This window comes from Centruroides sculpturatus, unplaced genomic scaffold, assembly GCF_000671375.1.
Source record: "Centruroides sculpturatus isolate CEXI.00-Female unplaced genomic scaffold, Cexi_2.0 scaffold1642, whole genome shotgun sequence".
Classification (NCBI taxonomy): Eukaryota; Metazoa; Arthropoda; class Arachnida; order Scorpiones; family Buthidae; genus Centruroides; species Centruroides sculpturatus.
In genome coordinates this window covers 130,701-152,352 of record NW_019385922.1, presented here as the reverse complement: position 1 = coordinate 152,352, position 21,652 = coordinate 130,701, and the positions used below count along the sequence as shown (strand labels likewise).

Genomic DNA, 21,652 nt, shown 5'->3' with positions numbered 1-21,652 from the left:
ATTTAGTAATTCGTATAAGCGGGAGCATTCTCTAATGTTTAAGAGGAAGATCCGTTTATGTGTATTCATTGTCATTGGTATTATGTGCGGACTACTCTATATATGAAGGCGCTATATCGGGGCTGCATTTTTCAACGAATAAATTATTGTGCAAGATATATAATTATTCTAGAAGATTATTCTAGAATTATCCGATGTGATTTTTTTTGTATTTTATATTTTAAAAATTTTACATTCCTTATTCTTTGTTTATATTGTTTAGTTCGATGTTACCAGTTTCTAGCTTCTTGTTTTTTTTTTTTTTTTTGTGTGTGTGTTAATAATAGCTTTAGACTAGATCACTACATGATGCAATTTCTCATACTTTAACAATTTACCATGGCCCTTGTTTAGATTTCAAGATTCTTTCAAGATTTAAGCGATAAGTCACTAATTAATTTACGTCATTCCTTCCGGGTATAAAAATATTCAAAAAATAAAATGTTTTTGGGTAATTTTCTTGGGAACTTGTCACGAATATAGGAAGCGTGAAATACAACATCAACACTTTATTTGAGTTTCAAAAATTTCTAGAAATTAAAGAAATATAACAACAAAGTAACCAGGAAAATATATATTTTGTTTGAGGAAACTTTCGTTACGTTTCTTTATTATTTGCCTTTCATTACAGTCTTTGTTGAATGTCTATAAAATCTAGATTTGTGTTTTTAGGAACAGAATTTATTGTAATTCTTTTTAAAATTTTTATTATCTTTAAATATGCTCATTATTTGTTAATAGACATCAAAAAGTTTTTCGGATTTTCCTGGAATTTTCAAACTTAAATTCATATTGCAACATATCAAAAACATTGTCTAAAACATATTTCATAGTTTTATCTCGATTCAACTAAATTATGTTTTACTTTAATATGTTTTAAGTACTAAAATTTATTCCAAATTTTAATATTTTGATTCCAAAAATAGGTATTGGATTTTGACCTGTTTAATTTCATTATGAATGGAATATTGCTAAAACATTAGTTAGACCGATTTAATTAAAAAGGACTTCTTGAGCACATTTATTCAAATATTTTCCTCAAACTAGTTCTTTCCAAATTGCAACATTGTAATGTTTAGGGAGTTTTGAAGCATCTTTGTGTCTTACTCCTTTGGAGTCATAGCCACAACGTTAAATTTTTGATTATATTAAATTAGACCTCTAAATAAAAACATTAAGTATTAATATAAACGGTTCTATTATAAAAACAGATTCTGGGAACGTCTTAGGATTACTCTTTTGGTTCCAACAGGTTAAATTATAATACTTATTAATGTCAAATTACTATTAAAATAGAGTCATATTAAAATATAAGGTATAAAATATCTTTCTATAGTTACATTAGATTTAACTTTGAAGGACTCTCCTGTTAGGTTCTAAATGGAAAGATTTAAAATAATGAGTAGATCGTGAGTCTATGGTTTGTTTCTGACACCAGAAATAGTCTCGGGGTTATGTTTACGCCAGAATTACCATTCAAACATTTTGAAACTTAGCAATTTGCAACTTTCCATGCATTCGTGTAATACGTGGTTTTGGCTCTTACAGGAAATTATCACCGTATGTTCTCCGGGTCCTCGTCCCTAGTACACTGTACCCTCCATTAATCGGTACAGATCCCGAGTCAGAGATCTTAAATAACACGAATAACCGTGACATTTGAACTATCGGTCAAGGTGAAGAAAAATTACCAATTCTAAAGTATAGATGTGCAGAACCGGATTATAAAAATATGACGAATGTAACAACACAAGGGTGTGGAAACAACACAACTCGACTATCGAACTTTGCCCGATAACAACCACATTCGAGTTAAGGAACGAATTTCGTCAAACAAAAATTTATTAAGAAAAACAATGGCCCATACCCACCACATAATCATATACACACGCGTTGTCCATCAGATAAAGGAGTTATCCATTAAATAAATTATTCATGGACTTAAGATTTTATCCAAAATTCATTTAAACTTTTTCAAGTAAATTTGCAATAAGTAGACTGTAACGACTTCTATAATTAATTAATTAATAATCAATTAATTAATTCGTGTAATTATAGGTTATTACAGACATTACTTGATTTTTTTATCTATTTTTCACGCCTTAAACTTTCTAGAATTACGTTTTGTAGAGAGCTAATATAATCGCGACAAGTTACGATTGTGTGTAACGTAATTTCCTTAGTATAAAATCTTAATCATCATTAATGACCCGACCGGATACGATTTCATTTCTCAGTAAAATTTACAACAATAGAAATTTGATCATTATAAAAGTAAATCACAGTTCCGGCTGATATACGGTACGTAATTTCGACAAAACTGATATGGGGTAGATGTTAGACAAGTCTGTTGTCATCAGCCCCCGAGCTATAAATAAATAACCTGCACGAAAAGTACCGCATTTGAGTGTTACCGAACTTTTCAAGGTCTCGAGACGTTATCTACCCTTTTACTCCTTTGTGTGTTGGATGCAAATTTGATCATTGACCTTATAAAATCAACGGTAGTGAAAATTAACATTATGAATATTATTTATATGGTATATACCGTATATAATATAATTGTCTGAAAAAATTTCGGTACCATTGATGTCCTGGTATTACGCATCAATTCCTATAATTTCTTAAATTATTCCCCCCTTTTACGTAAATAAACTTTCATAATTCGAAACTTCTGCTTAATTTGTATTAGAATTACATGAATTTTTAATTGGTTTATCTATTATTTCCCTTAAAATTCCATTTGATTCACATTATAACTAATTTTGATAGGAAATTTGAGTAATAAATGTTACTTAACTCCTCCTCATCCTTAAATCTACGAAGAATTTCCAAGCTTGTCAAATATTTATAGCCAAGTAAATAATGTTCACATTATATTGTTTATCTTCCTTATTTTGTAAACAAACTGATAACAACTTATAATCAATTTATCTTCTGTTAATACTTACACAATTCACAACTTCCTGAATCCTTATAGAATCTACAAATAGACAAATAGAAAATTGTTTCAGTGTTTCGTAACTTTGTTATGGATTTTTTCGTGATTCTCAACAATATCCATTGTTTTCGGTACATATTTTAGAGCAATAGAGGAAAACTCGATACGATTTTTTTCTGTATTCTGTAAATAAGCTGAATAAATTAAGTTTGTACGTTAATATCAGATCTTTATAAAGTACTAATTTAAAGCATTTTGAATTATAAAGTATTAATGAAGTCGATAAGCGTATTTTTGGACTATTTTATCTATTTAATTTTGAAGTTTAACGTTATTTAACTGAACAATTACGTGTAAAATGTAGTATTTCTTCAATTAGTTTTCTAATTTGTATGCGAACTGAAAATGTAATGCAATCGAACCTCCAATGACGTCCATCTTCAAACAACGATCATTTTTTACGTTCTGGTCAATGGCTGTTGTTCGGAGGGTTGACTGTACTACAGAATTACCTCAATATTTTTATAATTCTAAACTGTTTCTAGGTTTATATAATAATTGTATGAAGGAATTTTAAATTTCATTAAGAATGAGATGATTTGAATATAAAAAAATTACCGTAATAACTGTCAGAAAACTTGTTTTTAAAATTTATATACATTTATCTATTTAGATCATAAAATAATTATAGAAATGACAATTTTAATGAACCGGATTATATTGTGCAGGAAAACAAGTAATAACAGAATTAACTAGAAAAAAGAAAACGAGTATTGCATCGAGAATGGGGGATTTCCAATCTGCTTTCCAGTTTTTCTGTCAACCTTTACTGCTTGACAATGCGAAACGGTGATCAAAAAGAAAGTTTGTCAGTCGAAAACTTGATATTTTTTTCTTTGTAATCATATCTGGCTTTAATTACTTCGTTCCTTTATAAACATATTATATGGGAAAGTTTTCTTAATGACCTTGATTTCTGGCGAAAGTGACACTTTCTATACATCACTCCTGAGACTTTATCTTAAAATTCACAATTCCTCCCACACGAATAGAGAGAAAAACTTACACTCTTTAATTTAATGAAGTTATTAGGAACGAAGTTAAATTTTAAAAAGAAAAACTTATCATTAAACTTGTATAAATCAAATTGTGACAATCTTCGGCCTCGGAGCTAAGTATAAATGGTACCTAGTGGTCACTACACCCATGCAAAACGGGATAAGCTCGTACGAAAACGGTCGACTGGACAAAACCGGACCCATATACCAAGTTTGGAATCAGTATTTGAGTGTTGTTATATGATTCTGTTACGTGGAATAAGCCATTAACGGTTCGTCAACTCCTTCATTATAAACTGATTCGCATTTACACTCCGACAAAAACTTTTTTTTTTCCTTTAAAAATTACACGAACTGTCTCGAGCTATTATTATTAAGGTTGTTGCTTTTGAAAGTTTTAAAATATTGAAAATTAAATTTTGTTAATTTAATATTGTCTCGAAGTAAAATACTAAATATAATTGTATATTTTATCATTAACATAATAGCTTCATATGATTGAAGTTTTAATTGAATTCATTTATGTTAAAGATTAGTTTCAACATTTTAATTAATGAATTGTGATTTTTGTGAATAAACTGATGCCGAAATTTTATACTTTAGCGTGTCTCGAGTGTTCTGAGATCATTTAAAACAAAAGTTCTTCACCTGGGATGCATGAATCCCGAGGATGCAAGATGCCATTTCTTGGAAATAAATGTTTTTTTTTTTCTTCCTTTGATTGAATTTTTAAAAACTTTTTCGTCTTTTTTTTCATTAAGAACAGTCTGTTATTTAAAATAAAATCTTAATATCAAATTGAAATATACAATTACGTATTTTTTCTGTTAAAAACCCTAATCTAGAACAGACAAAGATGAATTTTTCTTTCTCAATTGCTTAGTTGTATCTAAACTTAGGCTAAAATACACGGGAGAACATGGTACGACCTATTCCCTTATATAAAAAACTGTTTTTTTTTTTCATGAGAGTTTAAAAGTAAGTTTTAAAAATTTAAGGTGCGGAAAGCGGAAAAGGTTAAGAGCCAATGATCTAAAATAATATAAAAATTTATATCATTAGGAAAATCTGGTATATGTCATAGATTATAGACTTCTACTGTGTAAAATATGTAGCTTAAGCTTAAAAATTTAATGCACTAATGTATAAACTTTCATCCATTAAATTGTTCAAGCAAAGAAATATAATAGAAAAACGGATCAACAAGTGAACAATTGAAACAAGATTTGCGCCAGATTTTTTTAATATACAATGTTTAGTTTAATTAACAACAAAATTGAAAATTTATAAAATTATATTTATTGAAATAAGCTGTAAAATAAACACTATATTTCATAATTAAAAACTGCGTTTTTACAAATCTTTTATTACGGAACCTCTTAGTGTTCTACGAGAGGAGAGGAGAGGTCACGACACCTTCTCTAAAAATTTTTTTTATTAATATAAATGAAATATCTAAATTAATTTCTGTTAATGAAGAGAAAAATATTTTTGTTTTATTGACAAAAATATATATTTATTTTTATCTTTTATTTGTATGAAATAAACTTAGTAATAAGGCATTTTGTGGCACACCTAAACCAATCCCACGACATACCTCTGACAAAAATTAGTTTCTATGAAAGAATTTCACCATAACTGCAGACTAATTTGCCAAAAAAAAATCTGTTTTTACCCGATTATATCTGTTTATAAAAGTCAGAAAATTACTAAATGAAAATTTATTATTCTTATGCAACAATTTTCGTATGAAAAAGTTTGTGCATGGTCATGCTAAATTTTCTTCTTTCACATTTAGTTTCTTCTAACAGACAATATATATAAAAAAANCAACAATTTTCGTATGAAAAAGTTTGTGCATGGTCATGCTAAATTTTCTTCTTTCACATTTAGTTTCTTCTAACAGACAATATATATAAAAAAAAGTTCTCTGTAAAATTTTTATAGACTCTTATATAGAAAATTAACCATTTAAGAGCTGTATAATTACTTTATTCCTGTACACAAGATGGTTATTTCTGATAGAAGGTAAATTGGAGTTAGCGATTCTCAGTTCAGTAAATAAGTTACATGAAAGAGATTAATCAGTAGCAAACTAACAAAGATCTAGTTTATCATCCGACTAGTTAAATTACACGGGAACTCTATAAATACGGGGATTATATAACATTCTTTCCAATGATTAAAAAATAAATAAATTCACGTTTTCACGATTCTCTTTAAGTCGTTATTTACATACAAATTGTTGAAGATTCTACAGCTGATAGGCGATTTTCAGAGATAAAGTCAATTCCGAATTCTTTGAATTGTCTGAAAATATCGAGATGCTTCAGTTGATAATGACTCGTTTCCTATTTTTGTAAGGAGTAAAATATTTTCAAGATTTTCAAGTATTTAAAGTTTAAGGCGAATTATCGATACATATCTTAGTTAGATATTTTTAGTCTTAAATTTTGTTTAAAAAAATAAAAATTATATAAATACTGTAATTTTACAAAAATATCAGGTCCTCGACTAGAAGTGGCCTAAAGCAATGGAATGTAGCCCATACTTTTTTATTGTAGTCATACTTATATATAATTTCTTTTTATAAATTGCAGATGTCTAATTATGTTGATTTTCTCGATTTAATATCAAAATTTTATCATAATTATGCTTGAAATAAGAATTATATTATGTTTCTGGTTCGATTTAGTCCAATTATTCTTCTGAGTTTTGTCCATTTGTTGGAATGTATGCGTATGTTATACGTCATATATGAGTGTACTGTATACGTTACTCGAATTAACGAAATAAATTTTAAAATATCCTATTATATTTTAAAATTTTATATTTATTTCTACATGCATCCGAATTATTGAATATCGTATTTCTATATTATATTTTCAAGTTAATTTTAACACATTTTAACGCGTAATATTATAATGTTATTATTATTTTTATTATATATTAATATTATAATATTAATATAAAATATAAAATTAGCTTTATTGTAATTTTTTAAATTTAAATTTATGAAACGTTTTATTTAACTTAGAATGATTTTAATTTAATGTACAGTATAGGAATTTCTCACGCAGTATGCAATGTTACTTTTTGATATAGTGTACAACGTTTTATTGCTGTTTATTTTAATTATTTTATTATTGTAGATTCAAATTTATAACGTTTTACTCAATTTGCGAAAGGTACACTTTATTTTATTTCTTTAAATAATAGCCAAGGAATGAAATAAACTATTATTTCATTCCTTGGCTATTATTTAAAGAAATAAAATTTAGCTATTATTTAGCTATTATTAGCTAATATAAATTATTAACTAACTTGATCTGCGTTTGAATTGCAACTATGTTATGTAGAAAACATATAAATTTTTAATATTAATAATTCTAAGACAAAGTGGCAATAGCTATAAATTTAATATTTTTTTTCGATCTAAAACAAATTATAGCCTATAATAGTTAGTGAATGGAGGTAATTTTAATGATACTGTAGACATAAATGATATCTAGTAAAACACTTTTAAATACTTGAAGAACGTTTGAAATTTATATATTAATTTCTATTGATATCGAGGTAGTAATTGCTAAGTTATGTAGATTTATTGAACGATTTGGACTTATAAGTTAGACTTGTTTTGGCCCTAAACTATCTATAACCGTCCTCTCACCAAATAATATTTATAAACGTGAGATCCTAAGCTAGAGACCCAAACTCGAGGCCCTAAGCCACTGCTTGTTTAGCTTATGTTCAAATTCGGCCCTGATTATACTCGATATCTTTCTGTACAAGTTTTATGTTATTTAAAAATAATATCTAAACAAAATTTTTGATAAAATAAAAATTTCCTTCTTCATATTTCTTTCTTGTTCTTCACTACATAAGGTTTACTTTTCTGTAGAGTAGATATTCACAGAAGAGCCATTCTTATGGTGTATAACGCGCAACTTGACTTTTGAAATAGTTAATTTTCATTGCTTATTCGAAAATCATTAACCATCACACCATTTTTAAAATAAAAATAACAATTTATTGTACAAAAAAACAGACATTTTATACATCCAGATTACATACAAAATTTTATTGTTTTTAAAAAAATACATTGCACGATTACCGTTGTTTGGGAGGAATAATGAATACTGCTTCGAGTACACACGCTCGAAGTCGATAAAATATATAATTACATTGCAGAAATAGCTTAAAACAGCTACTTCAAATTGAATAATCGATTTAAATAAGCTTGTTATTATAAGCTAAGATTTTGTTTGGAATAAAAGAAAGAAACGAAGAAAGACCTGTTAAAATTTGGTTTAAGATTTTTATAGGAACATAAAATATGCGATTCATTAATAAAATTAAGTAGTAGCCTTTTTTTTACATTTTGGCTAAAAAATACCCCAACTTTACATTTATTTTTCCTTTATTTTTTACGTTTAACACCGCTTTGGCTTTCATTTTCTTTAAATTTTCTTGCGTAAAAAATGGCATGTTCACTGGCATCGTTTATATTATATTTATTTTGTTTAAAAAAGAAATTTTAAATAATTTTAAAACGTTTTTTTAGACTTAAAAATTTCGATTTTGGATAAAACTTTTCTAGATGTTAAATTAGGTATGTATACATATATATATATATAATAAATTACAAAAAAATTATTTTAATCAAATTCGATGGCACCATATATCACAGAAATGGAAAAAATTTTTAGAAATTCTCAAAATGGTGGAGGAAATACGGCAATTTCCTCGTCTTGTTGACTGTTTCGCAAGATGTGCTAATACTCTTAGTTAGAGCGGAAGGACCGCAACTGAACACTCCGACCTTGCTTACCTATAGAAAAATAATTAAAAAAAAAAGTGTTAAACTGTCTCGCAGAACCGGTTTTCTCTTGAAAAAAAACAAGATTTATCATAAAATCTTTAAATCATCATAAAAACTTACGTAAGAGTGTTGATGTTGGACAAATTTAAGAAATGATGTCATATCTGGACGACCAAAATGATTTATTGCTTTTAATCCAGTAAACATGCTTCGATTCGATATTCTTTGGAAGTGATTTTCGCATATATACTATAAATAAACATATAAAAATTAAAATGAGTATAATTAACGTTGGTGATTTTTTCATGTTTGAAAGAACGCTTTGAAACTGACCAACATCGTCGTCCTCAAGTCAAATTTATGGAAAAATTGAGTAATAAATATGTGAACTTCTAGAACGTTCGTCACATCTTTCCTTTCTACGTCTCTCAGCACGTCAATGAACCATTCGAAATGTCTATGAGATGGACATATCCACAGAAAATATACCTGGAATGTAATTTATGTCATGATAATTGCCATATTTATCTTTTCGATTGTTAGATGGCGCTACTTACCTTTTTACACGCCACTCCCGAATACCTATTAGTAGAGGTGCCGAAAACTAAGTCGTTGAGTATTGAAGCATATGGAGTCACACCGATACCTCCACCCACCATTACTGCAATTTCGAATTTGTACCAGTCCTGATTACCTCCACCGTAAGGACCTTCCAGCCTTATCTGAAAATATAGAGCATTATTGTAGCTAGAATAATTAATTTACTTGTGCAATCTAGACAACCAGACACGCGCCTTCTGAAATTGCTGAAATTGTATTACTGTTGTCGTGATAAATTAAATTATGCCGTAGCAATAATTACCGATTTTAACCTTTTATGCAATTTCGCCACTGCAGTGCCTAAATTTCTATAGTTTGAGTAACTATTCGAATTTTAGAGTATTTAATCATCGATACCAAAGGTACCAAAAGTCATTGTTAACAAAACAATAAATTGATACAAGAATCTTTAGTTTAAAGATAAGTTTATTAAATTTTTATTTAAAAAAGTTCCTATGAATCAGTCGTTGATTCGTAAGATAGATTGATAGAGAAGGAGTTAAGCAAGTGAAGAGGATATTGCATGATTACTGACCTTGGGAAGAATTGCATTGTTCATATTATTTGGATCGAAATAATTTCTAAGTTTCCACGTCCAGGGTCCTTGAGCCTTGACGTGTACAGATAAATAATTTTCGTGAGGAGCCGATGTTAGTGTCAGAGAATGATATTCACTGGGACGAAAAGCTGTGCAACTGAGTCTAACCCACTGTCCCGATAAATACTTGAAATTCGGAGGACGAGCAAACTTAACCTTGGTAACATCTTTAAATAAAACGAAGAGTAATAAATTATATATTTTATAAACGTTAAATATGTCATTTCATTAAATTTATAGTTATACCGGAAGGCAATAATTCGGTATCCAAAATATCCAACTCGACAAATTTTGTCTGAAGGCTTATTATCTTATCTAGAGTGAAAATAACACCGGGTCCAATGAAAAACATCCAAAATCTCGGAGACTATAAAATAATCAGAGGAAAAGATTAAAAATAATTAATACAATAATTATAATTTCAATTTTAACCGAACTTACCCCAGTTAATTTTGCTAATCCATGGATTAAAGATAATATAAATAGCAGAATGTATAAACTATGAGTTGTCCAAAAGTAACTATAAGCTTTCTGTCTTATACGTGGGTGAGCGAAGATAAAAATGATACAAACAATAGCAAATAGTATAATCCCCGTGATACCTTCAAGAAAAACGCTAAATTAGTAACGTCTGCGAGTGAAAAATGGTGGACATTACAAAAAAAACTTACCCGTAATTGTTTGAAATAGCCAAAATGTTATCGTTGGCTTAAAATCTGATCTGAAGTAATTAAAAATACAAATTTTTAGAACATGAAAATAACTAATTTACTTTGAAGAATATACAATGAATATTTACTCAAATTGCATTTCTTTGGTGAGGCATTTTAAATGATCCAGCGGTTGAGTGGATACATGATAGAAATTTATACAATGGCCAATAACGTGAATAACTGTTAAAAAATGAAAAAAATAAATTAATTTTACTAACAATTAAATAACAAAGTGAATAAGTTTAAACATAAATTAACCTTTAATGACTAATTGTATATTCTATGGCAATTCTTTCGAGATAGAACTTACCAAGAAAATTCCCTTTAGGGAAATTACCAATCTAAAAATAAATCATAAAATGTATTTGCGAATGAGAAAACGAAAGTTTTTGACATTGATGAGGAATATCCCTAATCGTGAAAACTTGTTATAACAGGTGAGGCAAAATTTTAACTGGAAATATGATTCATTTTTTAATCCTCTATTTTCTGGGTGGTGATCGATTACAAAAAACAAAACTCTTTCAAATGTTTTCTAAATTTAGAAACGGAAATTTCATTTTTTTTATTTTTATTGAATGTATTTTTTGTATTATAAATTTGATCAGTAAGTAAACGAAACTTTTTGACAGTTTTATACAATTACTGCTTCGAATGACATCAAAATTAAATGCAATAGTTTCTTTTTTTGTACTTCAAATTCATGTTTTTCTATATTAATTTAAAGTTATGAAAGGTTATCTTTAAAAATTTCCCTTTCTCAGTTAAAAAAAATAGATTTAAAAAATGTAAGTGTTTTGATAGTTTTATTATTTATTACATATTTTATCTTTCCATTTTGCAATGACCATCCATTCTAACTTAGAAGATTCAACATGATTGATATATCAAGCAAAAACAAGCATAAAAAATATCGGTTTCCTTTCCCCAATTAGTGGCCAAGTACTGTACATAAAACCACTAAACACTGTTAGTTGGTTATGGGTTTGTACCTGACCAACAGGTTAGCCACGTAGAGTTTTCTGAATTTTTTTCGTTTCTAACACCGATATAGAGATTAGTAGCCCGGGAGACAGCCCCCTTTGCAGATTACCACTATGTCTTATCCCATCAATCCTACATTTTTTCTTCGTTTTTCATTTCCGTCTTGTGGTACTAAAAGGGCCTTTTTTTCCCATACTTATCGCGGGTTCAGCTAGGTCTACAATGGGGGCGACCGGATGATGAGAGACGGGGACTCCACATATCCGATTCAGATCACCTAAGAAGAATTCCTGGGGTTGTTCGTCCTGATTCGATCCCGGGTCCTTCAAAGCAGTAGCAGATCCTCCTTAACCTTCTCGGTCATCCGGTCATCAGCTGTTTCTGGTTATATCATTTAAAAATTTTTTAGATATCCTCGCTTGATAACGAGTTCTTGACATTAAAATCATTTATCCGTTTTTCGATTGACACAAGCATATTAAATTAATCATAGGCAACGTACGAACATATATATTTAAATTGTTCAGAATACAATATTTATGTTGATAAAATGTTAAAGTTTTACGCTTTTTTCCCCTCACGTTTCTTGTATACTTGTTTAATTAAGGGAGAAAATTTAAAATTATATCTCAAATGTATTGTGAGAAAATAAAAAAAGGATTTCTTTATAAATTATTGAAAATACAGAACTTCTAAGGCGAGTAAAATTAGATTTTTATTTTTTCATTTTTAAATATTTAATAACTTATGGCAGTAGAAAATAGAATTAAACTTGAAAAGTTTAGGAGAAAAATATAGAAATGTGTTTTGCTTCCGGGATTTATTTTATTAATAATATAACGAATGTTAATGCTAACAAGTTACTTACGTGTGAATACAAGAGCCGTTAGTGCAACAATCTTATGAAACTGCACATGAGAATCTAACGGTATATACTGATGAACAGGAAGTTCTCGTAACTTAGTAATTAGATTCCTGCACATAGTTAAGAGCAACAAAGAATAGCAGAAAGATAAGGAAGCTGCTGAACCTCTAGTGAAAGCGATACCTAATCCCATAACGTGTCGTAGATCCATATGTTCCGTAAAGTATGAATAGACTGTAAAAAAAAAGAACAAAAAAAATCTTAATTAATTAAAACTTGATGGAATTTATTTATTTTTTATTGAATTTTTTAACATTTAGAATCATAAATAGAAAGTAGTTTCGGAAAAGCCCTTGTACCAAATTTTCTCATTGAAGCGCGTGAATGTTTACGGACCCCACCCTTGCAACCTTGGCACTACATGGTGCCCTGATAATGACGTCATTTATCAGGGCTACTAGGTCGGGGAAAGGGTGGAGGGTGACACACCCCTAGGACCATTTGTCCATTGACCAAATTTTCGATGGTATTTTAGAAATTTATGAACATCCCCTTAGGTATGAATTGCGTGTTTCGGTATTCTTTTTATACGAAAAGTTTTAAATTATACCATTTTATAAACATATTAAAAATAAATTTCTGTAAATTCGTGATATTTATTAACTTTGAAACAAGTCAACGATTTAAAGTTTAATACGTTTTTACGTGTATTTTACGATATGTATGTCAGGGAGATGTCTATCTTACACAATGTGTTTTGTCTAGGATTTTCCTAATAACATCCAAACAATAGTAAATAAACTGGAACAAAAACTTAAAAAAAATAAAAAAATAAATAAATTACATTGAAATAAGTCAATTATGGTATAGTCTTTACACGAAACAAGTTGCGTGTATTTTTTTACATTATTTATTATTATTAATTTAAAATATGGCAAACAAGATAATGAACTTACATATAAATCTTTCTAAAAATAGTACAAGTGTAATAACGTAAAAGACGAATAAATAAAAAATATGTTGACGATATTCTTCTAAAAATGTCGATAAATAATTCCATTTTTTTCGAATTAATCCCTTTTGACTTTCTGCCGGTTGACTTATTTGAAAACTTGTCATTCTGAAAATAACAATTTTTATGATGATTATACACGTCGCTTATTCTTTCTCATACGTTAGGTAAGATGAAGATAACAACTCACCTAGCTACATTAGTTGATGTATCTAGAAAATTTTGCTTTGCACCTATAAAATAATGCATAATTTTAAAATATTAAAGTGCTTATTATAATTATATTCATGTCATATTCATTATATCCATTACAATATAAAAATATAGTGAGTCAAATCCCTACAGCTCCTACAGCTGTGGGTGACACAGCTCTAATAGTTTTCTGTGACCCATTATATTTTTACCCCCATCGATAATGACGAAATAGCTGTTTTTAAATAATTTTGCTTTGCACCTATAAAATAATGCATAATTTTAAAATATTAAAGTGCTTATTATAATTATATTCATGTCATATTCATTATATCCATTACANACCCGATTATATCTGTTTATAAAAGTCAGAAAATTACTAAATGAAAATTTATTATTCTTATGCAACAATTTTCGTATGAAAAAGTTTGTGCATGGTCATGCTAAATTTTCTTCTTTCACATTTAGTTTCTTCTAACAGACAATATATATAAAAAAAAGTTCTCTGTAAAATTTTTATAGACTCTTATATAGAAAATTAACCATTTAAGAGCTGTATAATTACTTTATTCCTGTACACAAGATGGTTATTTCTGATAGAAGGTAAATTGGAGTTAGCGATTCTCAGTTCAGTAAATAAGTTACATGAAAGAGATTAATCAGTAGCAAACTAACAAAGATCTAGTTTATCATCCGACTAGTTAAATTACACGGGAACTCTATAAATACGGGGATTATATAACATTCTTTCCAATGATTAAAAAATAAATAAATTCACGTTTTCACGATTCTCTTTAAGTCGTTATTTACATACAAATTGTTGAAGATTCTACAGCTGATAGGCGATTTTCAGAGATAAAGTCAATTCCGAATTCTTTGAATTGTCTGAAAATATCGAGATGCTTCAGTTGATAATGACTCGTTTCCTATTTTTGTAAGGAGTAAAATATTTTCAAGATTTTCAAGTATTTAAAGTTTAAGGCGAATTATCGATACATATCTTAGTTAGATATTTTTAGTCTTAAATTTTGTTTAAAAAAAATAAAAAATTATATAAATACTGTAATTTTACAAAAATATCAGGTCCTCGACTAGAAGTGGCCTAAAGCAATGGAATGTAGCCCATACTTTTTTATTGTAGTCATACTTATATATAATTTCTTTTTATAAATTGCAGATGTCTAATTATGTTGATTTTCTCGATTTAATATCAAAATTTTATCATAATTATGCTTGAAATAAGAATTATATTATGTTTCTGGTTCGATTTAGTCCAATTATTCTTCTGAGTTTTGTCCATTTGTTGGAATGTATGCGTATGTTATACGTCATATATGAGTGTACTGTATACGTTACTCGAATTAACGAAATAAATTTTAAAATATCCTATTATATTTTAAAATTTTATATTTATTTCTACATGCATCCGAATTATTGAATATCGTATTTCTATATTATATTTTCAAGTTAATTTTAACACATTTTAACGCGTAATATTATAATGTTATTATTATTTTTATTATATATTAATATTATAATATTAATATAAAATATAAAATTAGCTTTATTGTAATTTTTTAAATTTAAATTTATGAAACGTTTTATTTAACTTAGAATGATTTTAATTTAATGTACAGTATAGGAATTTCTCACGCAGTATNGCCCTTGTGAAGATTTCAAGATTCTTTCAAGATTTAAGCGATAAGTCACTAATTAATTTACGTCATTCCTTCCGGGTATAAAAATATTCAAAAAATAAAATGTTTTTGGGTAATTTTCTTGGGAACTTGTCACGAATATAGGAAGCGTGAAATACAACATCAACACTTTATTTGAGTTTCAAAAATTTCTAGAAATTAAAGAAATATAACAACAAAGTAACCAGGAAAATATATATTTTGTTTGAGGAAACTTTCGTTACGTTTCTTTATTATTTGCCTTTCATTACAGTCTTTGTTGAATGTCTATAAAATCTAGATTTGTGTTTTTAGGAACAGAATTTATTGTAATTCTTTTTAAAATTTTTATTATCTTTAAATATGCTCATTATTTGTTAATAGACATCAAAAAGTTTTTCGGATTTTCCTGGAATTTTCAAACTTAAATTCATATTGCAACATATCAAAAACATTGTCTAAAACATATTTCATAGTTTTATCTCGATTCAACTAAATTATGTTTTACTTTAATATGTTTTAAGTACTAAAATTTATTCCAAATTTTAATATTTTGATTCCAAAAATAGGTATTGGATTTTGACCTGTTTAATTTCATTATGAATGGAATATTGCTAAAACATTAGTTAGACCGATTTAATTAAAAAGGACTTCTTGAGCACATTTATTCAAATATTTTCCTCAAACTAGTTCTTTCCAAATTGCAACATTGTAATGTTTAGGGAGTTTTGAAGCATCTTTGTGTCTTACTCCTTTGGAGTCATAGCCACAACGTTAAATTTTTGATTATATTAAATTAGACCTCTAAATAAAAACATTAAGTATTAATATAAACGGTTCTATTATAAAAACAGATTCTGGGAACGTCTTAGGATTACTCTTTTGGTTCCAACAGGTTAAATTATAATACTTATTAATGTCAAATTACTATTAAAATAGAGTCATATTAAAATATAAGGTATAAAATATCTTTCTATAGTTACATTAGATTTAACTTTGAAGGACTCTCCTGTTAGGTTCTAAATGGAAAGATTTAAAATAATGAGTAGATCGTGAGTCTATGGTTTGTTTCTGACACCAGAAATAGTCTCGGGGTTATGTTTACGCCAGAATTACCATTCAAACATTTTGAAACTTAGCAATTTGCAACTTTCCATGCATTCGTGTAATACGTGGTTTTGGCTCTTACAGGAAATTATCACCGTATGTTCTCCGGGTCCTCGTCCCTAGTACACTGTACCCTCCATTAATCGGTACAGATCCCGAGTCAGAGATCTTAAATAACACGAATAACCGTGACATTTGAACTATCGGTCAAGGTGAAGAAAAATTACCAATTCTAAAGTATAGATGTGCAGAACCGGATTATAAAAATATGACGAATGTAACAACACAAGGGTGTGGAAACAACACAACTCGACTATCGAACTTTGCCCGATAACAACCACATTCGAGTTAAGGAACGAATTTCGTCAAACAAAAATTTATTAAGAAAAACAATGGCCCATACCCACCACATAATCATATACACACGCGTTGTCCATCAGATAAAGGAGTTATCCATTAAATAAATTATTCATGGACTTAAGATTTTATCCAAAATTCATTTAAACTTTTTCAAGTAAATTTGCAATAAGTAGACTGTAACGACTTCTATAATTAATTAATTAATAATCAATTAATTAATTCGTGTAATTATAGGTTATTACAGACATTACTTGATTTTTTTATCTATTTTTCACGCCTTAAACTTTCTAGAATTACGTTTTGTAGAGAGCTAATATAATCGCGACAAGTTACGATTGTGTGTAACGTAATTTCCTTAGTATAAAATCTTAATCATCATTAATGACCCGACCGGATACGATTTCATTTCTCAGTAAAATTTACAACAATAGAAATTTGATCATTATAAAAGTAAATCACAGTTCCGGCTGATATACGGTACGTAATTTCGACAAAACTGATATGGGGTAGATGTTAGACAAGTCTGTTGTCATCAGCCCCCGAGCTATAAATAAATAACCTGCACGAAAAGTACCGCATTTGAGTGTTACCGAACTTTTCAAGGTCTCGAGACGTTATCTACCCTTTTACTCCTTTGTGTGTTGGATGCAAATTTGATCATTGACCTTATAAAATCAACGGTAGTGAAAATTAACATTATGAATATTATTTATATGGTATATACCGTATATAATATAATTGTCTGAAAAAATTTCGGTACCATTGATGTCCTGGTATTACGCATCAATTCCTATAATTTCTTAAATTATTCCCCCCTTTTACGTAAATAAACTTTCATAATTCGAAACTTCTGCTTAATTTGTATTAGAATTACATGAATTTTTAATTGGTTTATCTATTATTTCCCTTAAAATTCCATTTGATTCACATTATAACTAATTTTGATAGGAAATTTGAGTAATAAATGTTACTTAACTCCTCCTCATCCTTAAATCTACGAAGAATTTCCAAGCTTGTCAAATATTTATAGCCAAGTAAATAATGTTCACATTATATTGTTTATCTTCCTTATTTTGTAAACAAACTGATAACAACTTATAATCAATTTATCTTCTGTTAATACTTACACAATTCACAACTTCCTGAATCCTTATAGAATCTACAAATAGACAAATAGAAAATTGTTTCAGTGTTTCGTAACTTTGTTATGGATTTTTTCGTGATTCTCAACAATATCCATTGTTTTCGGTACATATTTTAGAGCAATAGAGGAAAACTCGATACGATTTTTTTCTGTATTCTGTAAATAAGCTGAATAAATTAAGTTTGTACGTTAATATCAGATCTTTATAAAGTACTAATTTAAAGCATTTTGAATTATAAAGTATTAATGAAGTCGATAAGCGTATTTTTGGACTATTTTATCTATTTAATTTTGAAGTTTAACGTTATTTAACTGAACAATTACGTGTAAAATGTAGTATTTCTTCAATTAGTTTTCTAATTTGTATGCGAACTGAAAATGTAATGCAATCGAACCTCCAATGACGTCCATCTTCAAACAACGATCATTTTTTACGTTCTGGTCAATGGCTGTTGTTCGGAGGGTTGACTGTACTACAGAATTACCTCAATATTTTTATAATTCTAAACTGTTTCTAGGTTTATATAATAATTGTATGAAGGAATTTTAAATTTCATTAAGAATGAGATGATTTGAATATAAAAAAATTACCGTAATAACTGTCAGAAAACTTGTTTTTAAAATTTATATACATTTATCTATTTAGATCATAAAATAATTATAGAAATGACAATTTTAATGAACCGGATTATATTGTGCAGGAAAACAAGTAATAACAGAATTAACTAGAAAAAAGAAAACGAGTATTGCATCGAGAATGGGGGATTTCCAATCTGCTTTCCAGTTTTTCTGTCAACCTTTACTGCTTGACAATGCGAAACGGTGATCAAAAAGAAAGTTTGTCAGTCGAAAACTTGATATTTTTTTCTTTGTAATCATATCTGGCTTTAATTACTTCGTTCCTTTATAAACATATTATATGGGAAAGTTTTCTTAATGACCTTGATTTCTGGCGAAAGTGACACTTTCTATACATCACTCCTGAGACTTTATCTTAAAATTCACAATTCCTCCCACACGAATAGAGAGAAAAATTTACACTCTTTAATTTAATGAAGTTATTAGGAACGAAGTTAAATTTTAAAAAGAAAAACTTATCATTAAACTTGTATAAATCAAATTGTGACAATCTTCGGCCTCGGAGCTAAGTATAAATGGTACCTAGTGGTCACTACACCCATGCAAAACGGGATAAGCTCGTACGAAAACGGTCGACTGGACAAAACCGGACCCATATACCAAGTTTGGAATCAGTATTTGAGTGTTGTTATATGATTCTGTTACGTGGAATAAGCCATTAACGGTTCGTCAACTCCTTCATTATAAACTGATTCGCATTTACACTCCGACAAAAACTTTTTTTTTTCCTTTAAAAATTACACGAACTGTCTCGAGCTATTATTATTAAGGTTGTTGCTTTTGAAAGTTTTAAAATATTGAAAATTAAATTTTGTTAATTTAATATTGTCTCGAAGTAAAATACTAAATATAATTGTATATTTTATCATTAACATAATAGCTTCATATGATTGAAGTTTTAATTGAATTCATTTATGTTAAAGATTAGTTTCAACATTTTAATTAATGAATTGTGATTTTTGTGAATAAACTGATGCCGAAATTTTATACTTTAGCGTGTCTCGAGTGTTCTGAGATCATTTAAAACAAAAGTTCTTCACCTGGGATGCATGAATCCCGAGGATGCAAGATGCCATTTCTTGGAAATAAATGTTTTTTTTTTTCTTCCTTTGATTGAATTTTTAAAAACTTTTTCGTCTTTTTTTTCATTAAGAACAGTCTGTTATTTAAAATAAAATCTTAATATCAAATTGAAATATACAATTACGTATTTTTTCTGTTAAAAACCCTAATCTAGAACAGACAAAGATGAATTTTTCTTTCTCAATTGCTTAGTTGTATCTAAACTTAGGCTAAAATACACGGGAGAACATGGTACGACCTATTCCCTTATATAAAAAACTGTTTTTTTTTTTCATGAGAGTTTAAAAGTAAGTTTTAAAAATTTAAGGTGCGGAAAGCGGAAAAGGTTAAGAGCCAATGATCTAAAATAATATAAAAATTTATATCATTAGGAAAATCTGGTATATGTCATAGATTATAGACTTCTACTGTGTAAAATATGTAGCTTAAGCTTAAAAATTTAATGCACTAATGTATAAACTTTCATCCATTAAATTGTTCAAGCAAAGAAATATAATAGAAAAACGGATCAACAAGTGAACAATTGAAACAAGATTTGCGCCAGATTTTTTTAATATACAATGTTTAGTTTAATTAACAACAAAATTGAAAATTTATAAAATTATATTTATTGAAATAAGCTGTAAAATAAACACTATATTTCATAATTAAAAACTGCGTTTTTACAAATCTTTTATTACGGAACCTCTTAGTGTTCTACGAGAGGAGAGGAGAGGTCACGACACCTTCTCTAAAAATTTTTTTTATTAATATAAATGAAATATCTAAATTAATTTCTGTTAATGAAGAGAAAAATATTTTTGTTTTATTGACAAAAATATATATTTATTTTTATCTTTTATTTGTATGAAATAAACTTAGTAATAAGGCATTTTGTGGCACACCTAAACCAATCCCACGACATACCTCTGACAAAAATTAGTTTCTATGAAAGAATTTCACCATAACTGCAGACTAATTTGCCAAAAAAAAATCTGTTTTTACCCGATTATATCTGTTTATAAAAGTCAGAAAATTACTAAATGAAAATTTATTATTCTTATGCAACAATTTTCGTATGAAAAAGTTTGTGCATGGTCATGCTAAATTTTCTTCTTTCACATTTAGTTTCTTCTAACAGACAATATATATAAAAAAAAGTTCTCTGTAAAATTTTTATAGACTCTTATATAGAAAATTAACCATTTAAGAGCTGTATAATTACTTTATTCCTGTACACAAGATGGTTATTTCTGATAGAAGGTAAATTGGAGTTAGCGATTCTCAGTTCAGTAAATAAGTTACATGAAAGAGATTAATCAGTAGCAAACTAACAAAGATCTAGTTTATCATCCGACTAGTTAAATTACACGGGAACTCTATAAATACGGGGATTATATAACATTCTTTCCAATGATTAAAAAATAAATAAATTCACGTTTTCACGATTCTCTTTAAGTCGTTATTTACATACAAATTGTTGAAGATTCTACAGCTGATAGGCGATTTTCAGAGATAAAGTCAATTCCGAATTCTTTGAATTGTCTGAAAATATCGAGATGCTTCAGTTGATAATGACTCGTTTCCTATTTTTGTAAGGAGTAAAATATTTTCAAGATTTTCAAGTATTTAAAGTTTAAGGCGAATTATCGATACATATCTTAGTTAGATATTTTTAGTCTTAAATTTTGTTTAAAAAAATAAAAATTATATAAATACTGTAATTTTACAAAAATATCAGGTCCTCGACTAGAAGTGGCCTAAAGCAATGGAATGTAGCCCATACTTTTTTATTGTAGTCATACTTATATATAATTTCTTTTTATAAATTGCAGATGTC

The 21,652-nt window shown here is 28.1% G+C and overlaps 1 protein-coding gene across 3 annotated transcripts in view; it reads right to left on the bottom strand.

Annotated features, from left to right (window-relative positions):
* Nucleotides 1-8,090: 8,090 nt before the first annotated feature.
* The window catches only part of LOC111612592 (dual oxidase-like), a 65,221-nt gene continuing 51,659 nt past the window's right edge, over nt 8,091-21,652 (bottom strand). For 2 of the 3 annotated variants that reach the window (XM_023353820.1, XM_023353823.1), the window contains exons 19-30: nt 13,823-13,865; nt 13,577-13,740; nt 12,624-12,854; nt 10,858-10,951; nt 10,730-10,779; nt 10,500-10,660; nt 10,305-10,425; nt 9,996-10,225; nt 9,418-9,582; nt 9,194-9,349; nt 8,981-9,109; nt 8,091-8,869 (exon numbers count right to left, since the gene is read on the bottom strand). In XM_023353820.1, the coding sequence (XP_023209588.1) occupies nt 8,744-8,869; nt 8,981-9,109; nt 9,194-9,349; nt 9,418-9,582; nt 9,996-10,225; nt 10,305-10,425; nt 10,500-10,660; nt 10,730-10,779; nt 10,858-10,951; nt 12,624-12,854; nt 13,577-13,740; nt 13,823-13,865 (1,670 nt within the window). In that variant the 3' untranslated portion in view covers nt 8,091-8,743. The remainder of the gene's footprint in view (nt 8,870-8,980; nt 9,110-9,193; nt 9,350-9,417; nt 9,583-9,995; nt 10,226-10,304; nt 10,426-10,499; nt 10,661-10,729; nt 10,780-10,857; nt 10,952-12,623; nt 12,855-13,576; nt 13,741-13,822; nt 13,866-21,652) is intronic. The other variant, XM_023353822.1, reaches the window with a different exon arrangement.